At 41.7% G+C, this 21,649-nt stretch overlaps 1 protein-coding gene across 1 annotated transcript in view; it reads right to left on the bottom strand.

Annotated features, from left to right (window-relative positions):
• The window catches only part of Bmerb1 (bMERB domain containing 1), a 107,241-nt gene that overhangs the window by 30,753 nt on the left and 54,839 nt on the right, over positions 1 to 21,649 (bottom strand). Inside the window, exon 2 of the mRNA XM_023560748.2 lies at positions 8,515 to 8,638. Coding sequence (XP_023416516.1) covers positions 8,515 to 8,638 — 124 coding nt within the window. The remainder of the gene's footprint in view (positions 1 to 8,514; positions 8,639 to 21,649) is intronic.

Below are 21,649 nucleotides of genomic sequence, written 5' to 3' on the forward strand. Positions count from 1 at the left end.
GAAATCGTCATCTGGGATCCCCACATATAAACACAAGTGTCCTTTTGGGTGGAAGCCCAGGGAGGTTGGATGCTCAAAAGCAAAGGTGATGGGGCAGTGTTGGGGGAGAGAGATTTGAAGGTGCCCGGCTTCTAGCTCCAGAGATGGGGGAAGGTAGGGATGAAGCAGAGCTCTAGAATCTGGCAAGTGTGGGGAAAAGATTCTTCTTTAGGGTCCCTATTAGGAGCATGACTCTGCTACACCTTGCTTTTGGTGCAATGAGACTGATTTCAGACTTCTAGCTTCCAGAACCATAGAAGAATAGTGCATGTACTTTAAAGACAGGTTTGCAGTACTTTCTTATAGCAGCCATAGGAAATTCATCCACTTAGTAAAGTATCTACCCTCCAAGGTGCAGTGTTGCTCTGTCCATTCCTAAGGACGGGACCTTTGTCCTCTCTGGTCACCAGAGAACAGCATCGTACACATCCGCTGAGTCACAGGGAGTCCTTAAAGTGAGTGTGCTCCTGGGAGAAGCAGGGAGGTGTTCCCTTGCCTGTCCCCTCAGTGTGTCCAACCCTGAGCACCTGTACTGAGTTTGGCCACATGCTGGGTGCTGGTAGGAGTGAGAACTGCCCAGCTGGCCCTGCTCAAGGTCAGCCTCCAGTAGAGTAAAAGGGACACTGAACACATTCTTAGATTTATAAATGGAGGAAAAGGCTCCTAAGTAAAGGAGCCCAGTAATGACGAAAGGTGGAGGAAAGGGCAGAGAAAGCCTTCCCCAGAAGTGAGGCCTGAGGCCTGGAGAGCCAGGGAGTGTGAACCAAGTGCTTCAATTTTGTTTGGGCCACTATAACAAAATACCAGACCTCAGGTGGTTTATGAGGAACAGACACTCATTTCTTACAGTTCCGGAGGCTGGAGACTCCCAAGATGGAAGCATTGGTAGGTTCCACATCTAGTGAGGGCCTCACAGGTCTGCTAGCCATGTCCTCACATGGCTGAAGGGCCGAATGAGCTGTTTTGTAAGGTTCCTGATCTTCTCTCCCACCCTTCAATGCACTGGAGATTATGAACCCACATATGAATTTTGGAGACAATCCAAATATGCAGATCATAGCATCAGGAAAGATTTTAAGACATGGAGACTTCAGGAGGTGATTAGGCCTTAGGGCCCTGCCCCCAAGGATAGAATTAGTCCCTATAAAAAAGATCAAGGAAACAAGTATGGCCCTCTTTTGCTCTTCTGTCTTCTCATGAGAACAGTGTTGGTCTCCTGTGGAGCCCATGCCAACAAGGCACCACCTCGAAGCAGAGAGTATCCCTTATAGGCAGCCAGTCTGCTGGCACCTTTCTTGGACTTCTTAGCTTTGGAACAGCAAGAAGTCAGTCTCTACTATTTATACATTATCTGGTCTAAGGTATTTTGTTCTAGTAGCTGGAATGGACTAAATTGGTGCTAAGCTGGGAGCTATAATCTGTATGCATGGTGAGCCAGTTCCTAAACAGCAGTCTGGGGAGGCGGGAGGCTCCTGTGGAGGCCTGGACAGAGATAGGAATAGGGGTCGGCTTGTAGCCATGGAGATGGAGCAGAGTGGAGAGTGGAAACTATTTCAGGAGGGGAAATGGACTCAGTTTGTGAGGATTTAAAACACAAGACACAGCTTGAGAAGGTCCAAGAGCGACAATGAATTTGGAATTGCTGGTTTCCACAGATAGACATTTGGCAGTGCTGAGCCATTTGGTTGGCTAAGGTTGACCGGGATTGGGCATTGGGGGGGCATCATGGCTGTGGACTTGGATTTACTGGGTTCTGTGTGTCTTGGAGACATTGTACATGCTTCTGGCTTCTCAGCATTTTTCCCTTAGAAATGTGTGTCCAAAAAGACAAATACTACATCATTCCACTTTTATGTGGTACTTACAGTCATCAAAATCACAGAAGCAAACAGTAGAATGGTGGCTGCCTGGGGCTGGGGGAGGGCTAAATGGGAACTTTTGGTTTGATAGGTTTCAGTTTTGCAAGATTTAGGGGTGGTTGGGTGATGGTGATGACTGCACGTTATGGTGACATTTAATATCAGTGAACTGTCATTTCAAAATAACTAAGGTAGTAAATTTTAAGTTTTGTTTATTTTACTACACTATAAAGCAATATACTACAATATAAAGCATAGGGGAAAATATGTGAATCCTTTATGATCTATGGATGAAACACACATATGCAGTTATAGAATAATAAAGCAGTTACATTCCCATCATCCTGCTGAAGTGACAAATTCTAAGTGATTCACTGAAGCTCTTGTGTGCTCTGTTCCCTCATTCCCTCAGGGGTGAGAACTATGATGAATTCTTGTTTTTATCTTTATAGCTTACCATCCATATATGAATACCTACATGATTTTATGTTTCAATTTTAGATATTTTGATCACTATATGTCTTTTGCTCAATATGTTAGTTCAGAGATGCATCTGTGTTAATACCTGTTGCACATTCATTCTCACCGCTGTACACTATTCTGCGATATGAACAGACCATAATGGATTTGTCCTTTCTATTGCTAATTGTTTCTAGTTCTTTTGTTTTTGCTATTGTACATGAGGCCATTATGAACACTCTGGAACATGCCATCAGATGCTCATGTGTGAGAATTCCTCAAGGTGCTTTCCTAAAGCACTGTCTACAGTAACAGGCGAGTCCTATAGAAACGCCATAATATACTAATGAGTACTTGAAATATGGCGAGGGCACCAAGAGATTGCATTGTAAAATTTCTATCATGACTTAATGAACTGACATTGAAGTAGCCCCATGAGGCCAGTGGCTAAGCAATTATGCAACACAGTTCCGGGTGTCCTTAGAACAGGACCATGTATTATAAACAGGCCCAACTTTACTCCTACTAATGTGCATAGTTTGGAAGTAGTTTGAGTGTCCCCTACAGCTTCATGTGTCCACATTAGTCCTTGTTGGGAAACATTAAGAGTGTGGAAATGCAACCTGACCCTGGGGCCTTTGCATAGAGATTAGGGTTACACTTAGGTCATTAGTGTGGGACCTCCATGATTGAATAGTGGTGGTTTTATAAGACTGGAGAGAGACAGAAGGGACACACATGTGCTCTCTGTCTGCTGCTGTGCAGTGCTCTGTACCACCTTGGGATCTTACAGAATGAAGGCCATTGCTAGTTTGGACCTTCATCCTTGGACTAGAATCACGAACCAAAAAGAAACTTCTTTTATTTGTAAGTCCCCAGCCTCAGGTATTTTGTGATAGTAACAAGACACAGACTAATGCATAACAGCAAATTGTTTTCCATAGTGGTAGAGCTGGTCTCCCTTTATCTTAATTATTCTTCTCCAGACTTCTGGGCCATGGCTAGCCAAGTAAAGTATTCAAGTAGAAATTTCTGAGAATAAACAGTACTTTTTAAGGATTCTTCAGAGAAACAGAACCAACAAGATTTTTTTATATATGATAAAAAAATTGATTATAAGGAATTAGCTCATCAGATTTTGGAAGGTGACACATCTCGAGATCTAAATCAGTAGGCTGGAAGCTCAGGAGAGTCAGTGGTATAAGCCCCAGTGCAGAGGCTGCAGGCTCAAGCCCCAAGAAGAGCCAGTGTGTCAGTTGGAGTTCAAAGCGAAAAACTGTCAACATCTCAGCTCAAGTAGTCAGGCAGGTGGAGTTCCCTGTCACTCAGCCTTTCTGTTCTATTCTGGCCTTCAAGTGATGGGATTCGGTCCACCCAGGGAGAGCAAGCTGCTTTCCTCAGTCTACCATCAAACATTTATCTCATTTAGGAACACCTTCAAGGACACACTCAGAATCACGTCTGACCGAACGTGTGGCCTGTGCCTCAGTCCAGCTGGCACATACAGGGTCACACACAATGATCTCCTGCCCAACTCCTCAGCATCAGGAGGTTCACGGAAGATCAGCTGAATAAAAGGTACTCAGAGCCAACAGAACAGAATAGATTCATGACAGATGGCTTCCGGAGAGAAGTACTTCCTTCTGAACACCTTTTCTGACTATAAAAGATACCCTGAAACAGAAGGGCCTTGTCGAGCAAGGGATGTTTCTTTGTCCGTCGGTCAGCCCCAACCCCTGACATTGCAGCCCACCTCCTGGACACTAAGCAGCCCCACAGGAGGATCCCCCCATCTCACCGGCAACACCTTCTCCCTTGCTCCCTCCTCTGCCGGCTCTGTCCCGGTCCTGTTCCTTCAAGGCCTCTTCCCTCCCTTCCCTTCCTAGTCTGTAAATTCTAGTTTATTTTGTCCAAGACAAAGTGCTTTTTAGATCTTCTGCAGTTAGGAGCATCTCTTCCACCTGGTGTGTGCAGTGGCCTTGGCAACATGACCTGTTCTTGGAGATGCTATTTAAAACCCGGAGTGTACATGGAGTGAGGTAGAATCTTGCGTGCAGCTGTGATGTGTGGTTACATAAAGGCACATGCTTTACTTTGCCCTTGGCTTGAAGCTCTCCTAACAGACTTCAGAATTACCAGCTGGTGGGTGGGGGGAGCATAGGTTCTGATTTTAAGATAACAATAATAATAAAATCAAGGCCACGGGGTAGAGTTGGACCTGATGATTGAGCGCTACACTCAGCAGACCCAACTCCAGAGATTCTGGATGGACCCCTGGGGCCCCAGCTTGTCTCAGAAGGCCACTGTTTGTTGCATGGTCTCTGGAGATGACTCAGCAGCCCTGGCACCTGCCTCCCATCAAGACAGTGCTAACAATTAAAGGAAAGAAGAAGGAAACTGACTCGTTTACTCCTGAGGAAAAGCCACTTACATTAATAGGTATTATCTTTTTATTTCTTGCTAAAGCACCAGCAGGGAGAGACTTTTGTTCCCATTGTAAAGGTGGGTAAACTGAGGTTTTTAAAAAACAGGGCCAAATGTGTGCTCTAGGAACACATTGGTAAGAAGTAGAACTAGTTGCGACATCACTTGAAAGACCCCACAACTTGACCCCTGAGATCGACTTGCTCTAAATAGCCTGAGTTGTACCATTGTCTTTTATCTAATGGAACCTGTGCAACCTTGCACAAGTGACTTGACCTCTCTGCACCTGTTTCTTTGTATACAAAATGGATGTCTGTGACATTACTGCCCATAGGGTTGCAGTAGGGATTAAATACATCAAGACCACAATATACTTTGAATGTTACCCAACATAGCACATACGCAAGCATATATATACTCTCTATTGTCTCTCTTTAAACTCCACCAGGTTTCCAGGGCCTGATCTGTTCATTACACCAAGTGCTTCTTAAGACAGTGAAGTCTTGGAGGTCAAATGTAGGCTCTGGAGACATTGGAGCTCCAGGCTGCACTCCTGAAGTACGCCCCTCCAAGCTGCCGCAGTGCTGCCTCTGGCTGATTAAAAGCCGTCCCTTCTGGAGCGAGCTGAGAGACAGGGCACTCAGCTGTTTTATGGAAATCTAGCAAGCGGGTGTGACAGGGAGATAACACCCTCCACCCCTCTCCAAGGCTGAAGATACTTAATTATCGGAAACCCCAGTAAACAGCAGGAACAGGATGGTACCCAAGATGCGGAGAAGCAGAGCCAGGCAACCAGGGCTGGTGAGAGTTATTAAAGCTAACGAGGTGACTCGGGGCTGGGATGCGGAGTGAGAAAATGAGCCTGAGGTTGCCAGCAGCCTCCAGGACTTGTTGCCCGCAGTGGAACAGGATGGGAGAGGCAGGGAGATGGGCAATGGAGGGAGGGATTCGGAGGACAGCACAGAGTCCAGAAGGCAAAAGCAGCCCTCAGAACCTGCTGCCTGTTGCAGAGGAGGTTTCATGAGACTGAGGGGCTTACTGGGTTGTTCAGCAAAGTCCATGCAATTGCCAGATCTCAGGAGGGAGACCTCAAAATGCCACTTGGCAAGTTAGAAACCAGGCAATGAGTTAGGGAAGCCAGGAAGACCTGTGGGGGACACATACCAGTCAGGGGCTCCCTGGTGGCCAGGCTGTGAGTCTGACTGTGGTCTCTGCGCTAACCTCACTGCCCTGAGTCAGGGCAAGCAGCTATGCAGGAGGTGTCTTGATTTGTCCTTCCGAGAGTGAGCACTTCACAGAGGTTATATGACAGTGTGTACAAGGGCTTACCAGGAGCCTGGAGCCACAGATGGTAAAAGCTCAGTGGTGGTGTTCCTGACAGTCTTAGCAGATTAGGGCTCCGCAGTAAATGCCCAGCAAGGTGACTTTACAAACCTTGACTAAATTACAGCTTCTCATTTGGGGTTACAAAATAAACTTAAATAATTGCTTATGTTCAAAAAAAGAGTATGGAAAAATTCAAAGTAGAATCCATTTGGTTTCCACTGCACTCAACTAAAGATGATAAAGCAAGACGTGATATGGGATTGTGGCATCCAACCAGGAGCTCCCCAAGCAAAGAGAAAAGCTCCTGCAGTGGGAATAAAAGCACCAGTTTGCGGGTCAGACCTCTGCCTCCAAGACAAGTATGGGTTTCAAATCCTGGTTCTGCCTCATGCTGGGTACTGACCTTAACAAGTCGCATTGCCTCTCTGACCTCAGTTTTCTCGCCCAAAAGTAGACGGAATAGAACCTACCCCACAGGGGTTCTTGCAAGAATTTAAAAAGCCAAATAAGTGAGCCAATGTGTGCAGTGCACATTACACATTGTGGCACATCAGAAAACAGCAGCTCTTCTGTGCTCAGCTGCAGGCCCAAGGTCACAGACCAAGGATACAGGAGAGCCAGGCTGACTCCTGAGCTCACGGCTGAGTTCCCATCAGTCCCTGGGGAGAGGTAAATCATCTGCTTCTCCTTCCTCAGAGTCCTGACAGGAGGAGAAGACCCAAGGCAGAGCTGGTGGGTCCTAGAGGAACCATAGGGAAATGGAGAGCCAAAAAACAAAACCCAAAAACACTAAACTTCAGGGCATGTGGAAGGCGACAACCACCGAACCTATTCTTAGAAGGACCCAGGCAAGGCAGGAGGCCTTGGAAGTGAAGACATCATCAGCTGTGAAATGTAGGCTGACTCACACAGGCTCCACAGGAGGTGTCAGTAACAATGTGATGACTTTGGAGCAGGTGTGACCAAACCAGTCTCACTGTGGTCTTTGCATCTACAATCACCACGACTCTCAGCCAAGTGCTGTCAACCTCTTGTCACTTGGAGCTTTCTCCTCTGAGTCTGAAAATGCTTAATGGGGACTGGAATTCTGTCTGTTTGTTACTCTATGCCAAGGGCTCTACCATGTGAGAATCTGCGAGTGAGCGTGCACAAAAGAGGATTATTGGTGGGAAGAGTGGAGTATGTTGTACATTTAGCAGATAATTAACTAGCTTGAGAAGTAACAGGAACTGTTCAAGATGCCAGAGATGATATCAAAGAGGACGATGGATAAGACCTGTTATGTTTTAGATTGGAAATGACCCTTGAACATTTGTGTGGTGAAGACTTGGTCCCCAGAGCAGCAGTGCCTGCAGAAGTCTCTAAAGATGAAGAAGGAGATCACATAGGAGTGGAGGATAATAATGTTCCACCCCAGCTCAGGCTTCTGCAGAATGTGGCCTGCCCAGAGGTTCACAAAGGATTCTGAGCTGGCCAAGACAGATGATGTGGCACATTCAGATCTGGACAGACTCCTCATCCCTCATCCTCAGAACTGCCAGGCCGACAGGCTTGGAGCCAAGTTTATGTTGGATTCAGGCACATGGCTATTCCTCAGAGCTGGTCCTTCCACAGATGTGGGCTTATCCTGCAGGTGGATTCTGTTCTTATCTTTCGAGAAGTCCAAGGTAAATGGATAGCCAAGCTAGAATGCAATGTGACCCAGGGTATTTATTAAATAAATGACTCTGTGGAAGAAGGGAGGAGGAAAGAAGGAGTGATAATTCCTTTATGGAATATAAACTCCATGCAGATAGGAACTTTGTGTTAAGTCAGCTTTCTGTTGCTGTAAGAAAAAAAATCAGCTTATAGAAGGGAGGGTTTATTTTGGCTCAAAGTTTGAGTTTATAATCATCTAGCTCCATTGCTTTGGGGCTGAGGTAAGTCAGAACACTATGGCTGGGAAGTGTGTTGTTGGGGTGGCTGCTCACCTTATGATGGCCAGGAAACAAAGAGAGAGGGAAGAGGTGAGAAGAGAGAGTAACAGAGACAGCAAGGACAGAAGGACTGGGCTGGGGACAAGATATGCCCCTGAAATGCATACCACTAGTAATCCATTTCTCCCACCTAAGCCCCAGTGCCCAAGTTTCTACGACCTCCCGATTCGGCTATGAACCTATCATGGGTTAATCCACTAATGATGTCAGAGTCCTCACAATTCACTCCCTTGCTGTTCTGGAGACCAGGTCTTACAACACAAACTCTCAGGGGCCCTGAGAATCAAATGAGATTTTTTTTTCTTTAAATGACTGTAATGCCTTTATCTCAGTATCTGGCATGCAGGAGGCCATGAGAAACCTCAGAATGTGCAGGACTCCTCCCTCCTCACAGCTGTTCCTCTTCTTGGTCATTTCCCTACTCCACTTACATGAACCTGAGCTCAGACTCCCGTCTAACCAAGACTTCCCGGAGACGCTGGATTTTTGCCATCTCCAACTCGATCTCTTCTGGCATCATGGTTGTCTCTGCCATGGAGATGATGTCCAGCTGATCTGTGCAGGGACATAAAACACAGGTGTCAGGATGCTGGAGCCATGTGAATTTTCAAGAATTCCTGTAGGACACACCCTGTCATCGTTCTGGGTCTCAGGGACCAGCACTCACCATGGGGGTGCACAGATATCAGCCACACATAGACCTCAGCATGTGCTGCAAACATGTCTTGGTGAGTGGGCCCTTCAGAAACTGCAAGACATATTTTCTGTGATTCTGTAGTTTGAATAGGGTTTGTCCCTACAAAAACCCCCTTAGGCCTTGGTCCCATTGGGGCAGGATGAGGACATAGTGGGGACTTTTCTGGGGATCTTGGAGAATGAACCCAGGGCCTTCACATTGGACCATCTCAAAGCTTTAAATTGCCCAGGGAGCAGCCCCGGTGGGCCTCAGCAAAGGATCCATAGCATGCCCTGGCTGGACACTGTTAAGAAGCTCTGTAGAGCTGGAAGTTGGTGAGGTGAACCGGTGCTGTTTTGGTACAGTGACACATGGAGTGGGTGGGCAGGGTCACCATTTTATGTCAAAGGTTTCAGGCCATCCCCAGCAGAACAGTCCCAGGTCACTTCACTGCCAAAATACCAAAGTGAACAGAGGGAAACGCTCAGTGGTGCCAGCAGGCGAGCAGCCTTGATGTGTGGCGGGACAAGGGCGCTCCCCCTGCCCTACAACCAGCGGGTAGAAGAAGCGAGCACATGAAACAGAGGAAGCTGTGAGGTCCAGAAAGAGCCAACTGTGTGTGGGTCTGGGAACAACCCCAAGCCCTCCCCTACCCGAGGGCACCAGAGCAGCTGGGAGAATGCAGACTCAATAAGGAGACAAACACAAGGGATAGTAGATACCCAAAACATTGAAGACCAATCCTAGCCCCACATCCAGAGACCAAGATCAGCTCCACATCCTGCAAAATCCTACAGCAAAGTAGGCGGAGATACACTGCACACCTCTAGGATCCAGTTTGGACACTACAGCAGAACCATGGACACCAACGGATTTTCACTATTATACTTTTTCTTTGTTTGAGTGTTCTTTTTTAGTCTGGTTGGGGTGTTTTGTTGTTTTGTCTGGGTGTCTTTTTGTTTCTTGTCTTGATTTTTGTTTTGTTCTATTCATTTTCTTTCTGTCTTCCCTTAACTATCTCTCTTGACTATGATATTTTCATGTGAATAAACACAGTCTCTTTCCTTTCAGGTTCACTTCAATAATTTTTTGGTTTCTCTTTCATTCTTTCCCTCTTGTGCTCCCTTCCAGTATTCTAAAACTTGGGTTATCATTCTTTGCCTTACAGCCTTGCTTCTCCTATATTTCTCCTCATTCATCTCTGTTTAGTCCCCTGTCTCTCCTAGGTATCCCCCAAACAGAATAAAATTAATCTAAAAAGGAGAAATTCATTGCATACAAATTCCTGATATATGCAGGACTTTTTTTAAATATAACTGTAGAGCTTGCTCTTATAGCTTAAGGTACCAAATTAATAATTCCCAGTTTGTCAGTTGCTAGACTGTACTTAATACTATTTAATTGTTAATTGTAATACATTAGCCGGGATATTGTTCCTGTTATACTCAGTTTTTCTCCCTTATATGACAATGCTGTGATTGACTGGGATAATAACCATCACGATAATCCAGTAATAAAAGTCAGAGTACTCAGCCAAATATATAACAACTTCTCATCTTTAATAAATTGGGAAGGTAGACTCTTGGGAAATAGACAAAGGCCATAAACCATCTATACCTAGAAGACATTTTTAGCTGAGTGTGGTGGCACATACCTGTAATCCCAGTACTCAGGAGCTGAGGCAGGAGGATTGTCGTAAGTTTAAGACAGAATGAGCTACAAAATGAGATCAAGGCCAGTCTGAGTTGAATAGTAAGAACTTGTTTCAAAACAGACCAAAAATTTAAAAAAAGACATCGCTGAGAAAATAGTCCTTCCCTAAGAAAGCCTTGATTAATGATGAAGCTATCTACCATAAGACTCTACAAGCACCAACACAGAAAATAAAATAAAATAGAAAATAGAGAATAACAAGATGCAGAAGCAAAATACAACCCCAGACCTCCAGGCCACCTAGGACAGCTCCAGAGTACAACAGGATAGAATAGATCAAAAGCCACACATTGGAATGTTCTGAAATGACAGCAGCAGAAGTAAAAACACAAATGTAGGTGGCAAGAGAAAAATAATCTTTTGGTAAAAAAAGAAATAAAAAAATGAAACGCATGCCCAACAAATCTACAGTAGACACAGATTAAAAAATAGCAGATCTTAGGTAAACAATAGAAACCATGAATATCAAGCACAGGAAAGAATTGGAAGCCATGAAACGGATCCAAACAGATATCCTCCAAGAGATTAAAAATTCCATTGAAAGTATATGCAACAGATTGAACAAAGGTGAAGACAGAATATCAGATCTAGCAGACAGGACTCCAATTAGTGACTGTGAAAAATTAATTCCACAGCTGCACAGTGAAGCTAAGAAGAACAAGATAAGACTGATTGTAGTCAATGAGAATGCTAGAGACAATGCAAACATCATACAAAACATCTTCACAGAAGTAATGGTAGAAAACTTCCCAAACATGGATAAAGAATTTAACATACAAATAAGTGAGGAAGGTAGCACTCCAAATAGCCATGACCAAAATAAATCTACACCAAGATATATAATAATTAAGACTCCAGAAATTTAGCACAAGAACACAATACTGAAAGTGATTAGAGAAAAGAAACAAATCATCTATAAAGAAAAACCCATCAAAATCACAGCAGACTTCTCAACACAAATCTTCAAGTCAAGGTGAACTTAGAATGAGGTATTTCAGGCCCTAAAAGAAAACAGCCTCTAACCAAGATTGAGGTACCCACAAAACTATCCTTTGAAATCAATGGAGAAATAAGGTACTTCCATGACAAGAACAACTGAGGAAATTTATGACAACAAAACCAACCCTCCAAAATGCTCTGAAGGATATTTTAGAAAGAGATAAAGATGACTACAATTCCAAGAACACCAATACAAAGAAGCCACCAGATAAGACAACAAGTAAACAGATGGGAAACACAGGATACCAGCAGCAGGAAAATATGATTAGTCAATGCATGTCAGTTATAATCATCAATGTTAATGGCCTCAATTTACCAACCAAAAGAAACAGACTGGCAGAACAGATCAAGAAACAAGATCCAGTGATATACTGCATATAAGAAACACATTTAACTAAAAAAGAAATTCATAAACTGAAAGTCAAAGGATGGAAAACAATACTCCATGTGGCAGGAACCCAGAAAAAGCAGGGGTAGCTATCCTATTTGTAGACAATGTGAACGTCAAGCTAATACTAGTCAAAAGAGACAAAAAAAGGTCACTACATATTGATTAGTGAAAAACTTCAAGAAGAAGGAGACATAACAACCATAAATATATATGCGTCAAATACCAATGCAACCAACTATATAAAACAAATATAAATGGACATGAATAATCAGATAAGCACTAACACAATTGTAATTGGGAACCTAATATCTCACTATCACAAATAGATGAACTAGACAAAAAATCAACAAAAAAATATCAGCACTAATCCAAACCTGTAAACAAATGGACTTAGTAGATGTCTACAGAATAGTCTACCCCATAACATCAGAATACATATTATTCTCAGCTGTCTATAGGACAGTCTCTAAAATGTCCCTGATAGGTCCTGTTAGCCTGAGATTTAGCTACATCCTCCCAACTTGGTACTGGACCTAGAGAAACAGCTTATCTCTCCAAGAGTAACTTCTATTTTCTCCTTCTCATTCCGGGATAAACCTCCCACTTCCTTTTCACATGTGCACCGAGCCCTTTCCAATCCCAAGACTCCACAACCACCCAAGCCTCCACCTACAGCCCCCAGCAAATCTTTCTGTCTCCTGTTTTACCCAGGCAGATGCTCCTTCAAATCAGTTGTTAATGTATCATTTTGCCCACCTCCCAAACAACTCTTCCAGCCCAAACTGATAAAAGTAGTCCTACTTCTTTGTTCTCCTTTCTGAGAAGCTCTCCCATGCCCACATTAAAGGCCTCCTCCTTTGTCTGCTTCTTATCTCTCATTTTCTCTGTGCCACTTCATATTGAGTGCCAAAAACACTCAGCCCCACAGAACATGACTGAGTAAATGCAAAGGAATTGAAATTATTCCATGGATATTACCTGAATATGTGCAATGAAATTGGAAATCAAAGGCAAAAGATACCACAAAAACTACATAAACGCCTGGAAATTAAGTAACACCCTCTTGAACAATCAATGGTTTACTGTTTGATAAAACAGTATCTACAATTAAATGATGATAGTTGTGAATTCTCACATCAGAAAAGCAGAATGAGCTCAAATAAACAACCTAATGTTGAACCTATAAAGAGCAATAGATCAAACCCAAAGCTCATACAAGAGAGCAAATTAGAAACATAAAAGAAGAAATTAATGCAGTTGAGACTAAGAACACAATACAAAGAATCAGTGAATTAAACAGTTGATTCTTTGGAAGATTAAATACAATTGATGAACCCTTAACCAACCTTATCAAAAAGAGAAAAGGAAAGACAGATTCATGCAGTTATGAATGAAAAAGATAAAATTACCACAGATCCCGTGGAAGTCTAGAAGATTATCAGTATCTACTTTGAGAACCTGTACTCTAATAAGATGGAAAGTACAGAAAAATGGAAAGATTCCTAGATACATATGAATTTTCAAAACTGAATCAAGAAGACTTAAAAATTCTAAATAACCCAATATTATCAAAGAAATTAAAAATTTAATTAAAAACTTACCAACAAAGAAAAGCTCAGATGCTAATGGATTCACTATTGAATTCTACAAGAAATCTAGAGAAGAGTTGATGTCACTAATCTAAAACCCTTTAATGAACTTGAAAGGAAGTAATACTCTCAAAATAAGAAAAACAATACCATTCACAATAGCATCAATTAAATTAGGAATTAAGCTAACTAAGGAAGTGAAGACCTCTACAACAAAAATTATAGTATTCTGAAAAAAGATCAAAGAAGACATTAGAAAGTGGAAAAATATTGCCTGTTCATGGATATGTAAAACAAAAATGGTTAAATTGTCCATACTTACAAGATCAATACACAAATTTAACACAGTCCAACAATATTCCTCACAGAACTACAGAAAACAATTCTAAAATTCATATGGAACCAGAAGAGACCCAAAGTAGCAAAGGTTGTCCTGGGTAACAAGAACAAAGCAAATGGCAACACAATCCCAGACTTGAAGTTATATTACAAAGTTACAGTGACAAAAACAGCATTGCACTGGCACAAACATAGACATGTAGATTAATGGAGCAGAACAAAAGATGCATCAAGAGCCCTAGGCACATTTGATTATTTATCTTTGATAAAATGGCTAAAAACATACACTGGAGAAAAGATAGCTTCTCTGACAAATGGTGCTCAAAAAACTGGTTATTCACATGCGGAAGGTTGAATCTAGACCCATGCTTCTCACCTTTGAACTAAGCTAAAATCAAAATGGATGAAAGATCTAAATGTTCAAACAGAAACATGCAGTCTTCTGGAAACTAAAATGTGAAAACTCTTGCCAACACAGGTATAGTCAAAGACTTGTTGCAACAGATCCCCAGTGGTACAAGAAATAGTATCAAGAGTCAACCAATGTGATCATATCAAATTAAAAATCATCTTCACTGCAAAGGAAACAGCCCACTGAGTTAAGAGAAAACCTACAGAATTTTTTTGCCATCTACTCTTTGGACAGAGGACTAATATTGAGAATATTTAAAGAATTTTTTTAAAAAACAAGTTTAGCCTAGCCTTCCAATAAAGGCCCTAATCAAAAGAAGGGCAATTAAATTGAATAGAAATTTCTCAGAAACAAAGTACAATTGGGCAATAAATACATGAAAAAATGTTCAACATTGCTGGCCACCAGAGAGATCGAAATTAAAACAGCATTGAGACTTCATCTCCCTCAAGAAAGGGTGGCCATCATCCATAATCAAATAATAACAATTTCTGGCAAAGAAATCTGATCATAACAAGTGCAAGGGAAAAGAAGCCCTTCTATATTGTTGGTGGGAATGTAAACTGGTGCAACCACTCTGGAAGTCAGTGTGGAGATTTCTCAAAAAACTAGAATTAAAAATTCCATCTAACCTAGAGTTTCCCTTTTTAGGCATCTTCCCAGAAGAGCTAGATATCATGTTACAGTGGTCTGTGCATATCCATTTTTATAGCAGCACAATTCATAATAGCTAAATCTTGGAAATGGCCTATATGTTCATCAACAGATGAATGATAAAGAAAGTATGGTATTTCTACACAGTGGAGTACTATTCTGCATAAGGAAGGATAGGCTTTAGTCATTTGGAAGAAAATGGATGCACCATGAGACCATAATGTTAAATGTAATAAACCAGACACACAAGCTAAAATAGCACATGCTTTCTCTTATATGAGAAACCCAAAATATAAATAAAGAGCAAAATAAAAGATAATAGGAAGTAAGGAGATAGAATTTTGTTCAAATGGAGGAAATCAAGTGATGGAGGGAGAGGAAAGGAAGAAGGAGAAAAGGGAATTAAAGAATTAAGATGTGTTGTGTACATGGACCAATCCCACACAAGGAATGCAACCACTATGCAATGCAAACATTACTAATAAAAAACAAAAACTGGGGGAAAAAACCAAATAAGTAAACAAAGGCTCTGGGTTCAGTCCCTAGTATCACCACAACAAACAAAGGAAAGAGATAATTATGTCTTTTCTTTTTTTTTATCGGTACCGGGGACTGAACTCACAACCATCTGCTTGCCAAACAGGTGCTTATGCCGCTGAGCTAAATCCCCAGCCCCTAATTAGGACTTTTCAAGGTGGGGATTAACCCTGTGAGTTCCCAGCATTAGAAAGCCACTTCAGCTTCCTCAGCTCCCTCTCCCATCCTGTGCACAGCTGTTTGCCCTTCTGCTTTTTCCATATAGTTATGACAGCATGAGGCACCCACCATGCCTACTCAATCCAGGACTTTCCAGCCCTTCACAACCAAGAACCAAATAAACTCTTTATAAACTTCCCACTGCCATGACAGAATTGTTATGGCAAAGGAGAATGGACTAAACACAGGGCAAACCTTCCCTGACAGCAGAAGGAGGCTCACCAAGCTCTAACAAAGTGCTTAGGGTATGATTGATCCCCTCCTCTGAGCTTCTGCCCTCTTTGGTCATAGCCACTTCAGCTCACCAAGGCCTTGAAGACCAAGGGTGACTCTAGGCAAAGGAAGCTCTATACTGATATCTTTCAATAATGCTAAGTAATGTAAGTAGTTGTCTTAATATAAACTGTATTAGTAATACAAGTCATACAACTGTAGTAGTAATACAAGACTGTTTAGAAAGAATAGGTCATATATGCAAAATACATACACATTAAACACTCACTTGTGACCCCAATGTCCAGAAAGAAACATGAACATTTTTAATGTTATCTTAAATCAAACATTGACTTCTAGCTATGCATTTGGAGATAAATCTCATACTGTTAATTTTAGACAGCCAGCAGATTGACAACCACAAGCAGTGGGGCACAAGCAGTTCCCACCCAAGACCCCTACGGGCCTAGCAACTAGACAGGAGATTAAAACAGGAGACATTTTCAAGTGTGTATTCTTCAAGGTCTAATAAGGACCAAAACCAAGCCTTCAGGTTATTTTAAATTGTCAGCTACTTTCCAGGAGAAAGATGAAAACCCCTCTGGACTTCTTAGCTAATGTACTAGAGGCACCGATAAAGCATATTTCCCTAGATCCTGACTCAGTAGAGGGACAGATTTTTCTTAAAGACTTTTATTACCCAGTCAACCCCAAATATTAGAAAAAATGACAAAAGACAGACTTTGCGCCAGATAGTTCACTTGATCCTTAGTTAAAACTGGCTCTTTAGTATGCTGTAACCAAGACTGGGAGAAAGCCAAAGAGAGAAAACAAAGAGGCCAAACAGTGGCTGCCTTTGCTGCAGCATTAAAAAAACAGACCTTAAGTTTGATTTTTGGAGCTTCAAGAAGAGGTCAGTGAAGACTACACTGCACTGCTATCCCTGCCACAGCCAGCCTACCTTAAGAGGGACTGCCTGAAGAGGCCCCCACCCATTCCCTAACTGCAAAGGTGACCTCTGGAGACTGGACTGCCGCCCGAGGCCAGGCCCTAGAGTTCAGACCCATCCTAAAGGACTAACGGGCTTCAGGGCACTCATCTCCTCCCTCTGGCCAGACTGTCATCTCTGCCTGTCATCTTCCAAGGAGGAGCCCTGAGGAATCACGACAAGGGGTAAAAACCAGCTGATTGCCGAACCTTGGCACACGTCTCTTTGTCCTTCTCAACTCTGGTCTTCCTGCCAGGCATTGGTACTTCAATAAACAGTCATCAAAATGTATGTGGTTAAACTGTAACTGGGATAACTTTCTCTTCATTCATTCCTTTTGGTTATGCCTAAAAACCCAACTCCAATCCTGGAGAGCTTTTATCTTATTTAAATGCTGTAATATATGTCCAGCTTGCCAATTAATCAATGACGCTGAGACTGGTTTTCACAAATACAGTATATATTGTTGTTCATGTACAAAAACTTAAGACAGTTTTTCATTGGTCAAAATAATGTCTTAATCTGTTTCTCATGTTATCAAAAATTTAGAACTATGGCTAGAAAGATTTATATCAAATACCAGACTCCATCAAAAAAGGGACCTAAAAAGGAGGTCAGGGGTAAGATCCCAAAGGGTTACAATTGCTATCCCTTAGAAACAGTTTCTAAACTCATCTGTTAGCTCTAATGCTCATCTTTGATTATACATGCTTTGGAAACATACTTTGATTATTCGTACTTTGATTAAGATTTGTTGTCTTAGAAAACTATATTATTGAGTTTTTGTTGGATCATTGAACAGAACTGTCTGCAATCTCACTGTATTAATGTCCACTTTCTATGCTTTAATTTTGTAATCTGGACAACTGTTTCTGAGATGACAATATGTAATCTATTAACTAGTGATTTCTTACTGTATATTTTTTTCTTGAAATTCTGTATTACTTGTACCCTGTTATTGTTTTGTTTTTCTCTTTAAATAAAAAAAAAAGATTTGTTGTCTAAAAGGTGCCAAACCTCAAGGCATCATACAGATAAAACCAATAACAAATATGCTAGATTCCTTTTATTGGGATTCACCAGATCTTGTCTAGAGAAAAGGTGATGACACATATCAAGAGCATACTCTTGACACATACTCAAAGAGCCTTAAGTGACACCACAGCTGGCCTCTCCTTAAAAAGTAAAATTAATGAGACAGGCTGGCCATCCTCTAAAATCATATGGCATTAGACATTCTAGCAGTAAGTAGCCTAGGGATACTTGTACATTGTAAAAACTAAATGTGTGTACATTCCTGATCCTTCTGCTAATATCTCAATAACTGTTCAAGATATTAGATGACAAATCAGTGATATGTCAGCTTCTAAAGTTTCCTGAGTTTCATCCTTATCCTCATTATAGGAAGTCATTACTAAGCTTCTCTTGGTGGAAATCTTTGTTAAGTGTACTGATAATTATCCTAATAATTCTATTTGGCCCATACATACTTGTCTTCTCTAGACTTAAAACTGTACACCTACCCAAGATAAAAAATGCCTGGTGTCTATTGAGGGCCATTAGAAAGAATCTCCACAGAGTATCCCTGCCTGCCAATCAACAACTGCAACCTTCTTCAGCCTGAAGAAGCCAAATGACCATCACCCATTACGCCCTCATGGCAGTTCGGGTTACTCTTCAGAGAGAGGAATGTTCCACTGAGTTAGTTAGAAATATTATAGGCAGTCAGATAGGGCTGGGCCCTTAAAGGACCCAGTGCAGAAGATCAGATACCTTGAACCCTGGAGGAGACAGACACCTGGAGATCTGGTATGGGCCAGATCGTAAGACAAAAGGTAAATACATGCACTTACACCCTAAGGATAAGCATCAGGGATTGATGCTCTAAATAGGTATGGATGGATCTCCTTGAGGAAGCCAGGGATCAACACACCAACTGCAGACAGAACCAGAGTCACTGTTCTTTCTTTTTTTTTCTTGGTACTGGGGATTGAACTCAGGATGTCACACTCACCACCAAGCAGGGACTTGTATCACTGAGCTAAACTCCCAGCCCCGCTAAATCCCTGGCCTGAGTCACTGTTAGCTCAGCCTTGCAAGCAAGCAGTCGTGAGTTCAATCCCTGGTACCAATGAAAAGGAAAAAGACAAAAAAAAAGTATGCCTTCTTGCTACGTGACCCCATTTATCTCTGATTTGGTCAATCTTACAACATCCTATTGGTTGACCACAGTTTTGTCTTAAATGCCCACCTGCCTTAGGAGTTCCCATGTTTTCCCCATCTTGGGCCCATCTTACCTCATGGTTTTACTTTATTAAAGTCCGTAGAAAAGAAAGAGTCTTTGGCAACCCACTGGGGACCCCTTTTTTCTCTCTCCCAGACAGAAGCTTTTTTTCTCTCAGTAAATATATTCTTCTCTTTAAAAAAAATTTTTTGATGGGTACTCTTCCAGCCCTATGCAGATTATTATATATATTATCAACAAGTAGGATCACATCAAATTTAAACATTTCTGTGCAGCTTCCAAATATGTAAGAATCTATATATTACCATACATGACCGTAAACCTTACCAAGACACTGTATACTGCCATAACAAAGTACTGCTGGCTAGGAAACAACAACAATGTACTTTGTCACAGTTCCAGATGCTAGGAGTCCCAGGTGGAAGGTCCAGTAGGGTTGGCATCTGGTTGAGCTGTCTTCCTGGCTTACAGAATTCACTCTTCTCACAGCATGGGCCCATGACCTCTTCTTCATTTGTGCACAAGTCGGGGAGGTTAGGGAAGGAAAAGATGCTCATTCTGTGTGTGTGTGTGTGTGTGGCACAAATTATTTAGAATAAAGAGTATTCAACCCATATATATGGCTTTATATATATATATATATATATATATATATATATATACACATATTTTAAAGGCTGAAAAAATGTATACCAAATTGTTAGTAGTTAAAACTGCTAACATGCATATTTGTATACCACTGTATTCATACACCCACTGTTGTGTAGGTCTTATTTTTGTAGCATAGTCTCACTGCCTTGTTACCTGCTTGGTTCACTTAGCACTCCTCACAAGCACTGCCCTTGGATGCTCTTCCTTAGCAGCTGTGTGAAAAGCTCGGTCATTTTCTGTATGTGGCTGTATCACGAACCTGTAGCATTGAGATGGTTTCCCACTTTCCCCACTGTGAGCAGCCCTAGGCTGCTGATCCTAGAGCTAGGTCTTTGAATACATGAAGAGTTCCTTAGGGCTGCATTTCCAGACTGGATGGCTGAGCTTTAAAGGATGCAGTATCCAGGGAATTTATCAGGTAAAGGGGTGACTTTGGGGAAGTGCGCTTGTTTTAGTCTGAGGGCTACATTACATCCCCTTCACCCATCTGCTGGTTCCTTGAACACCTAAGGCTGGGTCCTACAATTCTGCAGCTCAGCGTTTGTCTTCTTATCATGTTTTTTGGGTTGGGTTTTATTCTCTTTTGTTTTGTTGGGTTATGTTAAATTTGATGGCAGGAGCAGCTATTTGAAAGATAGCAAGACAGATTATGGTAACCATTTTGGATTTACTATTGGCTTGTTTTGAAGTCCTTTATTGCATTCATTGTTTTGTTTTTATTGTTTCTATTCTATTCTGTGTACTATGTCCAAAGGTATTTGCAGCTATTTTGAAGACGACAAAAGGCATTATGGTAACTATTTTTAGTTTTGTAAGATTTTGTATCACTTACACTGTTTTATTTGTATTGGTTTTATTCTGTTTTATTTTCCTTGGTTTTATCATCTTTAAAATAAAATAGATGCTGGGATTTGGGGGACCAACCAAGAAATCAACTAGCCGTTCTAGTAAGCTGTGCAGATTCCAGGGAGAGAAAAGAGAAAAGGCCTCCTGTCAGAGTAAGGGAGCACAGGCTGAGAAACACTGTCCCTGTCCTGTCACGCCCCACCTCCCAAGCAACCTGATGGTTCTGAGGACAGCCTGAGTTGATAGCAGCTAAGCGCTAAGCAACTAAGCAAGTAAGGTACATAATGCACCTACATGCTAGTATTGCTTGGTTGATTATGCATGACTGGGCCCAGCAGTCTGAGCATCTCTTGGGAGGATGGCAGTATGCAATATAGCAACCCTGGGGGATTTCCTTTTATCTTCTCTTTGAAGTCAAATATTGTTTTCACTGTTTTGCTTTATTCAATATTGTTTTGATTGATTTTATTGTGTTTTGGTTTTGCTTTGATTTTGCTCTACCTGATAGAATGGACAACTATTGTGAAGATAACAAGATAGACTATGGTAGCTACTGTTTTCCTAGTATCCTGCTTTGAAGTTCTGTACCAGGTTTGTTCTGTCTTGTTTTGTTGGATTTTACTATTTTTAAAATTAAAAAATTAAATAAAATAAATCGACTCAGGGCCATCCTTGATCAAAATATGATCTCATTTTGATCTTCATCTTAATTACCTCAACAAAGACTTAATTTGCAAATAAGGTCATACTTTGAGGTTCTGGATGGATATGAAATGTAGGAGGACATAAACCACTGCAGATATTCCCCAGCTGCACAAAAGTCCTATGCATTCATTATACATCCTAGTCTGAATTTTGAATTTGGATTTTAACCTGGTCTAATGATACACAGTCCCTGCCTTGTGCCACAAAGGGCCATAGTTCCCACAATTGTGATGGTGACCAACACTACAGCATGCTGGGTTTCTAAACCAGGATGTTCAGTAGGCTAGGCATGTTAAATGTATTTTTACTTACAATGGATTTACCTGGGTGTGACTCCATCAAAAAGGAGGAGCGTCTTACAAGGGATGATCAAAATATATGGTGAATGT

The sequence above is a fragment of the Cavia porcellus genome, unplaced genomic scaffold (genome assembly GCF_034190915.1).
Source record: "Cavia porcellus strain 051 isolate PalLab524CR breed Dunkin Hartley unplaced genomic scaffold, mCavPor4.1 scaffold_16, whole genome shotgun sequence".
Taxonomy (NCBI): domain Eukaryota; kingdom Metazoa; phylum Chordata; class Mammalia; order Rodentia; family Caviidae; genus Cavia; species Cavia porcellus.